At 42.7% G+C, this 13,059-nt stretch overlaps 1 protein-coding gene across 1 annotated transcript in view; it reads left to right on the forward strand.

The window, feature by feature from the left end:
* The window catches only part of ppp3ccb (protein phosphatase 3, catalytic subunit, gamma isozyme, b), a 28,157-nt gene extending 16,839 nt beyond the window's left edge, over positions 1-11,318 (forward strand). The window contains exons 8-14 of the mRNA XM_046066977.1: positions 278-372; positions 487-612; positions 2,608-2,685; positions 5,159-5,243; positions 7,374-7,471; positions 8,966-8,992; positions 10,606-11,318. Of these exons, the coding sequence (XP_045922933.1) occupies positions 278-372; positions 487-612; positions 2,608-2,685; positions 5,159-5,243; positions 7,374-7,471; positions 8,966-8,992; positions 10,606-10,790 (694 nt within the window). The 3' untranslated portion in view covers positions 10,791-11,318. The remainder of the gene's footprint in view (positions 1-277; positions 373-486; positions 613-2,607; positions 2,686-5,158; positions 5,244-7,373; positions 7,472-8,965; positions 8,993-10,605) is intronic.
* The last annotated feature ends 1,741 nt before the right edge of the window (positions 11,319-13,059 follow it).

A 13,059-nucleotide genomic window follows, 5' to 3' on the forward strand; every position in this document is an offset into this window, starting at 1 on the left:
AGCCTATTATGTTGTATTAGACTGAGTATTAACTGAGTGTTTTCTGCTGCACAAAACAAAAATACTATGAATGTTCCTGTGTAGAATTACTTTGTTTTAAGGGGACACGAGCTGATAAGGTTGGGAACCAGTAGTCTGAGGTATTGTAATGTTTAATGCTATAAAGTGTTATTGTTGTTATCTGTTTTGTTGCATCTCAATAACCTAATCTTTATCTTCTTATCTGTCTTTAAATCTCATCATGCAAAACTCCACCCTGTTTGTTTTTGTCCGTCAGGTATCGAATGTACAGGAAAAGTCAGACGACAGGCTTCCCTTCTTTAATTACAATATTCTCTGCTCCGAACTACCTGGACGTGTACAATAACAAAGGTAAGAGGATGGAAACCATGGCAACAGGTTGGCAACCTTGAAGCCTTGGCAACGGCAGACTGGAAGCGCTCGGTGAAGTAGAAAACGTTGACGTGTTTGGTGTTGTGTCCTCAGCGGCGGTGCTGAAATATGAGAATAACGTGATGAACATCCGGCAGTTTAACTGCTCCCCTCACCCCTACTGGCTGCCCAACTTTATGGACGTCTTCACCTGGTCTCTGCCCTTCGTCGGAGAGAAAGGTGAGACTCCCTCCGCTGCTGTCTGTCGTGGTGTCTGCTTTTATTTAAATGTTTAAGGCTGCAGAGCGTTACTGCAGCGTGAATAACAAGGGGACAAAAACATGCAAATGACCACAGACCAAAAGTGAACAAACCCACTGCACCATTTGGAGAAAAGGTCACTTTGCGATTGATGGTTTGATGTAGGGCAGCACAATAAAACGATAACGATAATTAACGTGATATAATATTTAATGTTTGATTTCATTCACTTTAATTATTAACAAATTAGGACTTTATTTTTTTTTTTATTAAGATGTTTATTTTATTGAGGAAAAAGGACTGGAAAAAAAACTTTTACTTAATTTTACTTGGGAATATTTCTTGTCAAAGATCATAATTGTTTTGAATTTTCTACTGAAGTGTTTGTTCTGACCGTAAAGAATCAGGTTTCTTCAGCTTTCACTCAGGAGCAAAAATCAGCGTTCAAACTCGAGAGAAATAACGATTTGATGCTTATCGTGATAATTATTGATATCGAAAGAGTTGAAACTTTTTATCGTGGTAACATTTTTGGCTGTATCTTTCCTTTCTTAATCCAAGAAATCTGTCCATCAGATCCTGTAGAACCTGTTACATGTTGAAAATATAAATTAAGATTATAATCTATAAAACTGAACCTTTTTAAACAAGGTTTAGTCCAGTTTGTGTGAGCGGCTGCGCGTTGGATCACGTTCGACCGTGAGCTGCTGAGGACCGAGAGACGAGCCGCTAACTTACCCGCCTATCTCAATTTAAATCTTTCCTGTGACACAGATGGGAGTTCGTGGATCGTGTGACATAGCTGCAGTGTCGGAGGAGTTCTCGGCTCCCGTTATAATTGTGTCACATAATTAGGTTCGACTGTTTCCTGATTCAGAGACGACACTTTGAGCCAGAAACCATTCAGTTCAGAGCTCCATGCTGACTTATATACGTTTTAGAAATTTAGGGGCACACATTAATATTCATCATATTGATTTTTAACTGAGGCCACAGAGGTGTTAACATCCTGAATAAATACTTTCATTCACTAATTAATTCCAGTCTCTTCTGTTTTTCCTGATTGTGAACACAACGCTTCCCGCAGACATGTCACCTTTTAAGCAGGGTTGGGTATCGTTAAAGGTGACGTTCACCTTTTTATACTGAAGGGAAACCAGTGATATGTGTAACCAGTGCTACGAATGACACGAGTCCCCAGAGAGACCCCCTCTAGGACAGAGACTCCTTTCACTTTAGAGATGAGAGAGGAGGAAGAGGATGAAGATCACCGAGCGCTGACAAGATCTGTGGTGAAGGAACCAGAATCGATAAAATTGATACCCAACCCTTTTAAAGTATAAACTTTTTTCGTTAATGGAAGGATTTTTATAATTTAAAAATCTGCAGGGAAGTCGGTAAAAAACTGTAATTAATGTGGATGAAACAAATATTATGGTGGTGAGGACGACGTGATGATGTCCATCATACTGACTTCACCGTATGAGAGCTGCTGATTGGCTGCAGGTGATCTCACCGACAGCCTTTATTTGTTTGTGCCGGCCCTCAGTCATTATTTGAACACCTTTGGCCTTTAGGTGAGAATCTTCTATAACTCATTTCCTGTAGCTATTTCACAATAAAAGCCTCCATGCGGTGTGTGAATAGAGCTTTCAGTGTGAAACGAGAGCAGCAGTCACGTAACACTAGAGCTGCAACGATTAATCGATTAGTGCAACAGAACTAGAGTAATTGGCCAAATATTCTCTGTTTCCAGCTTATTAAATGTGAATATTTGCTGATTTTATTTGTCATTTATGGCATTAAATCAAATGTAAAGTTTTTTAAAGTAACCTGTTAATCAGGTAATTGATAAAAGAACATGCAGATTCGTCTGCAGAGAAAATAATCATCAGTCTCAGCCTTGGCATGAACCCTTTATTGTGTGTTTGTCTGCATCTTGATGTGTTGGTGACTGTGCTTGTTTTCACACAGTGACAGAGATGCTGGTGAACGTGTTGAACATCTGCTCTGACGACGAGCTGATGTCAGAAGGGGACGACACATGTGAGGGTAAGAGGATGTAACGCCTTCTCCCATCATCGCACCCGGCTGTTTTTCATTTTTAAAAAAACTGTTAGTAACCACGTTTGACCTCTCAGATATTTCAACCACAGGCTGTTTTTGAGTTGGTAGTTTCCACTAGTTTCTGGTGCAGTTTGCAGATCAGCCTGCTGAGACGGGGATCTGTTAATCCTCCTCAGAGAGCAGTTTGTCACCTTCGTGTCTAGTTGTTGGTCATGTGGCTGAGCAGGTGTGAGTTATGAAAGCTGCTCTAGTTGTTGGACATGTGAGGCTGGAGAGTTACCTGCTGAACAGCAAACTGACCGTACAGTTTTTACTGATAAAGTAGCTCATAACTCTCAATTGTCAGATTGTCCTTGAACGCACCACTAAAGGAGAGTTTTAAAATGGTCCCTGCTTGCAGCTGCATGACCACGAAGCTGATTCAGAAACTCTGTCAACAAATCTCATTTTCAGACTCAAACCAGCAGCAGGTCAGTCCGTCTCTCAGACCTGTCTGACTTCCTGTCTGTGGCTCTCCGCTCCGAGCCCACTGGTTCCTCCTGAGGACTTTAAAACTCCTCAGATATTTAGTTTCATGTTAAAGTTTCATTTCCTCTCCCAGCTGCTCGCTGTAGTTTCTGTCAATCAATAATAAGAAATCATTTTTATACAGCAGGAAGAGAGGTAAAAGAAGTTAACTGGGAATGCAGTCTTTAAAAAGCGGGTTTCTGCGGGCCTGTTTGAAAGGTGGCGCGGTGTGGCCTGTCAGATGTGGCGAGGGAGGGTGCAGCTAAGGTAAAGGCCCTGTCGACCCAGGTCCGGCGCTTTGTCCTGATGGGTTTTAGTGTTGCGTCCGCGGAGGTGTGGCGCAGGAGGTCCGGAGAGGTAGGGCTGGGCCAGGTTTAAGTTTTAAAGTGGATCCTGTAATTAACCAGGAGACAAACACATGTGATGCTCCAGTGGCAGCAGGACGGTGTATGTTGGCCTGAGTCAGAATAAACTACAGTGTGTTCATGGTGAAGGAACACGAGGCTCTGATGGGTTTATTAGTTTCTGGCGCGGCTTTACGGAGGTTCGTGTTGGTCAGAATACTCAGAGTGAGCAGTCAGCCATCGTTGTGTCACTGAATATAATTAATCAGACCCAGTGCAGCTTCAGGAGGAACTGAAACCCTGAAGGAAGCTGAAGCGTGGTGTTCTGTGTGTTGGCGTGATGGTTGAATCTTTGGCCAATCACGTGTCCCCCAGCAGTCGCTGCTGTGAGCCAATGCCAACGCGGTGCAGTGTTTATCCACAGAGCGTGGCCGAGCGCCACAGCTGAGCCTCTGCAGTCTGTTGCTAGGTTATTCTCTGCTGTCCGCAGAGCTAGAGAGCTCTGTGCACCGGCTGGACTCTCCTGCGGCGGCACAGAGACGGCTTTCTTCAACTGAGTCCTCCGCCTCTTTCCTGTCAGTACACTACACCAGTGTTTCAGTGAGATTCTTACTGAGCTGAGGTGAATTAGCAAATGCATAAGACACCAAACTATAGACAGTCCATTAGGAGCAGAGGTTCGCTCCGTGGGCTGCTTTAGCATCAGCCCACCTTGGTTACGCAGCAGCCCACATCCTCCTCCTCCTCCTCCTCCTCCTCCTGCTCTTCACCAGTCCAGCTCTTAGTTGTAGCTCAATGGTTCTGCAGCCGTAAGACAGTAGGGATAAGATAATAACTCGCCTCACAGCCTCTTTGCCTCATGTCTCTTCCAGATATTTAGGAGATGGATCTGACTTATCGCTTTGTGTTCTGGTTGGAACAAAACGACGTTAAATAAATGCTGAACATGTTTAATCGTATCAAACTGATCCAGTCTTTTGGAGCCTTGCGGGTGTCATGGAGACACAAAAAACAAATTGCTCATGCTCTCAAATTTGCACACAAATGACTTATTTTCTGCTAGAACACTTTATTATTTGTAACATTTTAATTATACCGTGTGTACCTGAACACAACCTGTAGTTGAACAAACCTTAAAGTGTTCATATTAAGTGTAATTATGGATCGAGCTGCTGGTTTAGACTTCCACTGATTATGTTGCTCTGCGTTCGGCTGCACGGTGCGGAAACGGCGTCCGGTGGTGCAGGGACAAGGACAAATGTAATGTGAGAAGACAAAAAAATAGATTTTCAATTTGTGCTCTTAAATCAATAACTCATGTACATATTGGTACTAAGTTGGATGTACTTGTCACTAGTCATTCGTGTTATTTGGACACACATTACTAGTTTGTATTAATTCAAGAGAACTAACACCATTTATTATTCCGGTTATTGTTTGCATACGTTATTAATAAAAATAAAACCTTGCGTGCTCCATGTAGTCGCGACTCTCCACATTTGAGTCTGTGTGGCAAAACAAAGCTTCAGTTATTAAACACAACCAGCTGCGTCTCCGGAGAGAAACGCATGTGCAGCTCTGATTGTGATTTTCATTTTGTTCTTTAGGTGGAACTCCGGCTGTCAGGAAGGAGGTGATCAGAAATAAGATCCGGGCGATCGGAAAGATGGCTCGTGTCTTCTCTGTGCTCAGGTGGGTTCTGTTTCTGACAATTTTACAGGAAAATAAAGATTGAAGGAGGGTCACTTTGCCCTTTTTGAGCACTTCCTGGAACGAATGGTGACGTTTGAACGGACGCTGCTTTCCTTCAATAAATGAGGTTATTGGACAGAAAACCCTGCGTCGAGGAGTAACTGCGGCTCCGTCCTGTTTCCAGTCGTGCTCCACTTTAGTACAAGGCTAATGACTTCTCCTTGATTTACACGTGTCCTCTTTTTAATCCTGTGGAAGTGTGTCACAATAATTTGTCCTTTATCAGAAGGCCCAGAAAAGCACCACAGACACGTTATCTAAAGTTCTCCTCTCACTTTTAGTTATTACTAGTGAGTTAGTAATCACTATCGCTGCGTGGGAGCAGCAGGCTGTTTATCGCTTCTGCTTTTGTTAGGTGGTTACTGTCCGCGGCGTGCTCCACCCTCGCTTCATAAACACAGGATTAGATTTATATTCAGAGGTGGAAGACGTACTCAGATCTTTTAATTAAGTAAAAGTAGCAGTACAACAGTGTAAAAGTACTCTGTTACAAGTACAAATCCTGCATTTAAAAGTAAAATACTAAAGGTTCTCACAATGCAGGATGCTACATTTATAATATACATTAAATGATAATAAATGACAGGATAATTATAGATTCATTCATGTGTCCATCACTTTAGTGCTGCAGCTGTTACACGTGGAGCTCATTGCAGCTACTTTAAAAACTGCAGGGCGACTAAATCTACAATAATACATCACATTTTATCAGTTGATTTATATTTTGAATTAATAATCTGAATCTGCAAAAGTAACTAAAGCTGTTAAATAAATATACATATATAATATAAAGTACCTCAGAACTGTTCTCTAGTACAGTACTTGGGTAAATGCTGTCGGCCGCCGGCTGCACTGGAACGCTAGTTTAAATTTTAAATGTCTTCTCTCAGCAGATGAGGACATTTTGTTCTGAGCATTAATTCATTACAAGTGAGCTCAGTGTCCTCTTTATGGAAGTGCGTACAGCAGCACGTAACAAAGGAATATAATAAATTCAAAAGGCCACCCACACACCTGAAAACAGCAAAGAACCCACACGCTGCTCGCACATACAAACCACACACACACACACACGTATAGCAGCTAACCAGAAGCCAGAGAAAGTAGAAATGTTTTCACTTTTCTCTGTTAAATATTGGACACAGGTCTCAGGTCACGAGGGTTTGATTCAGAGAGCAGGACCGGTTCTGAAAGCAGCACCTGATAACGTGATATTAGTGAGTAAGTGTGATATATGAGGGAGACAGCCCGACCTCATGTGTCATAGACTCAAAAATTACTACTTTTGGTCATTATAGTCATTTTAAGACCATTGAGGTAACGACAGTCCAAAGAGAAAGGAACTTTTTATTCCTAAGAATATTCAGACATCTTTTTTAAATATCATAAATTAATGTATAAAATAAAACCACACAACCAAAACAAAGAATAAAAAGGACTTTAAGGCTCTTAATAATTGCTGAAAACATGCTGCATATGCGCTGTGCCCCCCAAAAAATCCTGCTCTTTATTCTGGCATGATGTTGGTGAGGATGCTAAAATGTTCTCATGTAAACAGACGATATCGAGGAAAGCTAAAATGATTGAGGTCGTAATGTAATTATGAAAAACAACTTCACACAGAGGTTTTAAACTCTGCTTTACTCGAGGTTCCTGACTGTATTTCATAATACGTGAAGACATCTCATACCTCTGGTTTTAGACTCTACTACAAATATATCTTATAAATATGTCTTCTCTTTATTCAGCTGTAAAAACATCTGAAGTCTGAGATCATCAAGAGAGAAAAGGAAGATAGAAACGCTTATCAGCTATAAAGAACGTATATTATGTTTCTGTATGATGTTGCAGAGCGTGTAGGAGTTACAAAGCAGCTGTGTGCTGATTCATCCTTGTGAAACATGATAAAATATGTGGTTAAACAGATTATAAAACATCTGACGCTCTAAGTTTATCAATAAAAGCTCTTGAGCAGCTGTGCCAAAGGCTAAAACACGAGGCCTCCTTGCACCGCTGTTGATCTTGAGGTCATTGATCTCCCTGACGTGGTTTGTGTATGTGTGTTGACAGAGAGGAGAACGAGAGCGTGCTGCAGCTGAAGGGCCTGACCCCGACAGGAACGCTGCCCGTGGGAGTTCTGTCCGGAGGGCGGCGAACTCTGCAAAGCGGTGAGTGTGAACGCAGCCGAGCATCCCACCAAAACGCTAACACGGAGTCCAGCTGACACTAACGCCCTGCGCCTGCACTCACATGAGAGACTAACCGCTCAGAGACAAACACTCAGAGACACACGGTGAAAGGGAAATGTCAAGTGGCGTCCTCTCCTCCTCTGAAGGACCGTCTGCTCAGAGAGCTCTGCCCTTTAAACACAAACAGTGTTTCTGCTTTGTGTAATAAGAAAGACTATTAACTATTTAATGACACCAAGTCCTAAAGAAGCTGAAACCTCATTCTTAGTCGTTGACCGATGTGTGTTTATCAGTGTCCGACGTTTAGAGAGAGAAGGCATCAAAAGTAACGCGAGTAAACCTGCAAATATTCAACCTTCATCTGGTTTAATTGCAATAAACTGATAAAAAAGACGCCGGAATAACGATATCATGAGGCTGATTTGTGGAACAAATGAATTCATGCTTTGTTGGGTCTGTCTGCAAGATGACACGCAAACAACTTTTAAAATGCTTATTTTCTGAATGGAGTTTGGCTCAGTTGGAGCTCTGCTAACTTGTGATCAGGTAGCCCAGCAGCCTCCTATGAAAACGTTTGAGATTTAGAAAAGACCACGGTGACTGAGGACAGTCACGGCTGCAAATTAACCCTTTCAACATTTTCCTAAAACTCACAAGGGAGAGCGCTAACATCGTTCACCAGCAGCTCACTGAGGAGGCTGCCTGCAGACGTGCCCTAGTGAGACATTTGCTGTTTATCGCGCGAGTATCGGCAGATTAATCTCAAATCCTAACAACTGCTCTGGCAATTCAAAGACCTGTAGTAGCGCTGTGGATCAAAAAACGACAAATGTTTGTTTCCAAAACTTGTAACATAAACGTCCCTGTCAGACACCCAGCGGATCATCCAGCTCGTCGACCGCTCAGGTGATTAAGCCGACATCAGGACCTCAAACTGAACAGCAACCTGATGTGCGGGATTTCAGCCCGATTCTGAAATGAGTCACAACACTTAGTGGTTGAAATCTGGCTTCATTAGTACACGTTGCTCTCGGTTTTAGAGGTGTTGGCAGGGGTCATCTTGAACATTTAACAGAGCTAGGCTAGCAGTTTCCCCCTGCGTCCAGTCTTTATGCTAAGCTAGCTAGCTAACCACGTCAGAACATCTCTCTCAAACATTGAACCTCAATTAATTTTTAATAAAATCTGTAATTTACATAATTAAAACTCACATTTTATCTCTCTAACAAATCCTGATTGTTGTTGTTATTATTGTTGTTATTATATTTATTATTATTATTATTATACAGGCTGTTCTAACCTGACTCTGTGGTCACTGCCATGTGGGTGGGGGGGTGTTGTATGATGTTCCTACGTGTTAACAGGACTGACTGATTGCTGTGATAACGTGACTGACTGAATGCATTGATATATAACGTTCCCACTCTCTCTCCATTGGTTTTGGGCATGGCACTTCTACTCACGCTTACACAGCCACCGTAGAGGCAGAAGAGGCACGAGGTATGCAACCCCGTCCGTCCGTCCGTCTGTCTGTGTCATGTTTTAACTATGTGATGATGTGTGATGCTGTTTAAGTCTTTAACCTGAGTCCTGCAGGGAGAGGTGAATGTTTATTTTCCATCTTGAACCACAGCTTCTATTTCATTTTGATTAGTTGTAACATCGTTTTAGCTTTAGTGGAGGAAGCTGATATCGTGTGTCTCAGGCCTCAAGCAACAACAAGCAGAGGCTCATGTACTTTTAAGAAAAACACTTTAATATTCCTCTCTTTAGCATTTAAAGGCTGTAGATAAACTTTTTAGAAATGTTTATAACACTATGATGTAGCTGTAGGCAGATTACTCCTGTGGACACTCATTGTATCTATTATTCTGTCCACCCCATTTATATCAGTGAGGACAGGCGACAAGGGTTTTTATAATAACAGTGACTTTGTCCTTTTAATGAAAGTCTGTTTCTTTGTCTTCATGCTGTCCGTGTCCTGTTTTGAAGTAAGTTTTCCCTCCTGGTTTAACCAGTGCTCCCAGTGCTCCTCATGTACCATTAAGACCTGTGTGCAGCAGGGTCAGACATTAAAAGAGGGTGTTCATGAAACACACAAGTCTCTATTTTCAAACCTGGGCCTTATTTTCACTCATGTTGGTGTTGAAATGACAGTTTGGAGTATGTGCAGTAGATGCTTCAGTCGCCCTGCGAGTGACGCCGGTGGAAACGAGTTTGTTGTGTACGTAGAGGAGCTGCCAGCGAGACTTGAGTTTCCTGTTAAAAACAAAGGGGGTCACCAGGAGGCCCTCGTAGGGATCCGTCACATGATGTCAGACACCCGGTGCAACAGTCTGAGCCTGTCTCTGACAACAAGAAGCACTTTTTATGGACGATATTTGACTCTTTACTTTGGATTTTGTTAGTTTCAGTGTTTAAGTCTTTAGTACTCTGCCGCCGTCTCCCGCCATGATGCCAGGCGAGGGGTGCAGACTATCAACTGGCACAGCTAAGAAACTGGAAGATCTCATTTCCACCCAAAATACCAGGCTGATGTAGGAACTATGAAATAAATCGACAATTACTTTATAATTTTAGTTTTGGCCTTTTTATTTCAGTAAATGAATTTTCTTTAATTATAATAACTTACCCTGAAGGAATACATAGCAGCCACTGCAGCCGCTTCAGCCTCTGGGCTGAAACATCTACTGCACCGATTCAAAACTTTGTGTAGCTACGAGTCATTTCAACACAAAACATGTGAACAGGTTTCAAAATACTGAAATAACCATTTAAGAGAAGTTTAAAGTACTTTGTTATTGGTTTTGACTTTAGAGCACCAAAGAGGAAACGGTTCCGTCCTCGCCTAGTGCCAGATCCAGCTGGTGAAAAGACGTTCTAGTCGTAACACTCGAGCACCAACCTGTCATTTAGTTTCAGATATACGAGTGGTCAGTCTAAGAAAACAACCTGTTTATTAAAATAAAGTCACGCTGATGTAATAAATCAGTTATTCAGATCCATTTCTAAATGTTTATTTGTAGAGTCAGAACAGTTGCAGGTAGATCAGAGTTTGTGCCTCTGCTGCTCTCTGGAGGCTCCTCGCTCATATACGTCTTGTTTCCTCGCAGCCATTCAAGGCTTCAACCCGCAGCACAAGATCCAGAGCTTCGAGGAGGCCCGAGGTCTGGACCGCATCAACGAGAGGATGCCCCCCCGCCGCGACAGCAAGCCCCAGGAGGCCGCCCCCTCCCTCAACAACCTGCCGGCCAGCCCCGGACCTCCGGACAAGAACGGCACCAACGCGCAGGCCTAGATCCTCCCCCCGTCCTCCCTCCTCTTATCTCCCTCCTTCTTCCTCTCCTTCCTCCCTCCTCCTCCCTTGCTTCCTCCCCGCCCCCCCTCTATTCTCCGTTTAAGAGCAGGAGAAGAAGCGACTCTCACCACGCTTAATTTATTTTATCATCTATTAAATATCATAGTTTAAGACTGAACAGGATAAAATCTCAGCCGTACGTGGACTTGCTAAAGGCAATCAGTGCCCAGTCGAATCCATTTTGTAACCAGGAGGCTGGTGTTCGGGTGTTCAGCGTTTTTATTTTGGCGGGGGGAGGAAGTGACGCTCATTCGAACGCCGTCTCCGCACACACACAGAAACGATTGCATAAAGTCCATCCTTTCTTATGCCAATGATAGTGTGACTGAGCTCTGAGGAGCAAGTATTGACATTTATATTATATACTGTATGTATATTTTAATTGTTCCCTCTTTTCAATGTGATGGTTTTTTTTGTTTTTTTACAACACATAGATTTAGGCTTAATTATCCAGAGTGGGGGAGAACGAGGGAGGGAGGGAGGGAGGGAGGGGAGCAGGAAGGTGGAGGGTAAGAGTATTCTGCTTAATTACAACTCGGGGCTCGAGCGTTAATGTTCAGAATTAAGTTTGGAAATGTCAGTTTGACGGCAGTTTGAGCTTCACTCAAGGTCCACTTACTGACTTTTCAGGTGCTTGATGACGACGAGTTGTCAAGGCTGATGGTTAAAAGCTCCAGAAACAGCTAGTTAATTGGAGGTGGAGGTGTGCTAATTTCTAGTATTAAGGGTGTTGGGTGGGTGGGGGGGGGGGGGTGGAGTCTACATTTCCCATGATGCAATTGGACAGCATGTTTCATTACAGCCTCCCAGCCCGGGAGAAAAGCCACTTCTGTCAAACTCCCGATCTCTCTCGGCTTTTACTGAGACATTGTGGTTCGTTCCCACCAAAACACAAGTTTACCGACTCGAACGAACTACAAGTAAACGCCTCTCCGTTCATCTCGTGACCTTTTTAGATAATCTAGATAAACTGACTCCAGCCTGTTTGATTTCTCAGATCTCAGAAATGAATTTAGCGAGTTTAGTTTTTCTGTCACTGACGGATGAAACTACAAACGAGACCCGAGTTTTAACGAACCGGAAAGATCCTTTACAGAGAGAATCGGGGGGGGGGGGCAGAGGTGTGTTGACGACAGTGTTGACTCAGACCTGGTTGGGTTTGATCGGACTGTTTTGTTCTTTATTTTTCGTGGGGGGGTAAAGTATAATGGGATGTTGTCGGGGGAGGACGAGGCCTCATTTCTGACTTCTGTTCATGTCTCAGAACATATCTCACAGAATGTACAGAAACCGTTTAAAAGATTGAATCATGAATTTTTTTTTTCTTTACAGCTGAATTTGAAAAAAAAGAAAAGAGAATTTTTTTTTTTTGTCGTACATGTACTGCGAGGCCTCTCATTTATGTAGATGTTTCACTCCATTCAAATAAAAAAACAGAAACGTTAACGCTGCCTGTGTGTCTGTTGAATGCTGCTGCTGAAGGACGCGTCCCCCCCCCGTCGCCGTGCGGCTGCCAATCAAAAGGCCGGCGTGGGAGGTGTCGCTTTGTCCGGCGGAGAGACGAGTGGCATTGAAACATGGCCAGCTCCTCGCTCTTCTGTGTAGGCCCATATGTTTCTTAGCAACACAAACCCTCCACAGGATTACCTGCAGTTCACTGAAGTAGCAGCGACACAGAAAAGGTTTATGATAATAATAATAATAATGCAGCAGCGGGGGTGTTTGAACACAACACACAGTCACAGCGCTGCACAATCTCTCACAAGAGGTGGGAAAAATCACTACTGCACAGAGGGAGGGGGGGTGTATGTAGTAACAAATGAGGAACAAGAGTGAACAAATAAAACATGAGGTGTCAAATTAACACTGATGATACATGAAGGTATATTTAGGTCCAGCACTGATTGGTTTTAAATCTCCTTAATGCAACTGCAGATATTATTAAACATCACCGTGTTTAATGTTACGAGAAAAATTAATAATAATAAATACAAATTATTTCCGTCACAAAGATTCATAACTGTTTTTAAATTCAGCTGATAAGTAACAGGAAGGGTCAATAATTCATGTTTAAAAGGCCAGAGAGCTCGTTTTTAACACTGTAAAATGTCCCAAACATCAATTAATAACATTTAATAACTGTCTTCAGAGACCGCGATCTTTAACAAGCAGGTGGAAATAAATAAGCTGCTTTCACTGTGGTCGTTTG

This window comes from Micropterus dolomieu, linkage group LG13 (genome assembly GCF_021292245.1).
Source record: "Micropterus dolomieu isolate WLL.071019.BEF.003 ecotype Adirondacks linkage group LG13, ASM2129224v1, whole genome shotgun sequence".
NCBI classification, from domain to species: Eukaryota; Metazoa; Chordata; class Actinopteri; order Centrarchiformes; family Centrarchidae; genus Micropterus; species Micropterus dolomieu.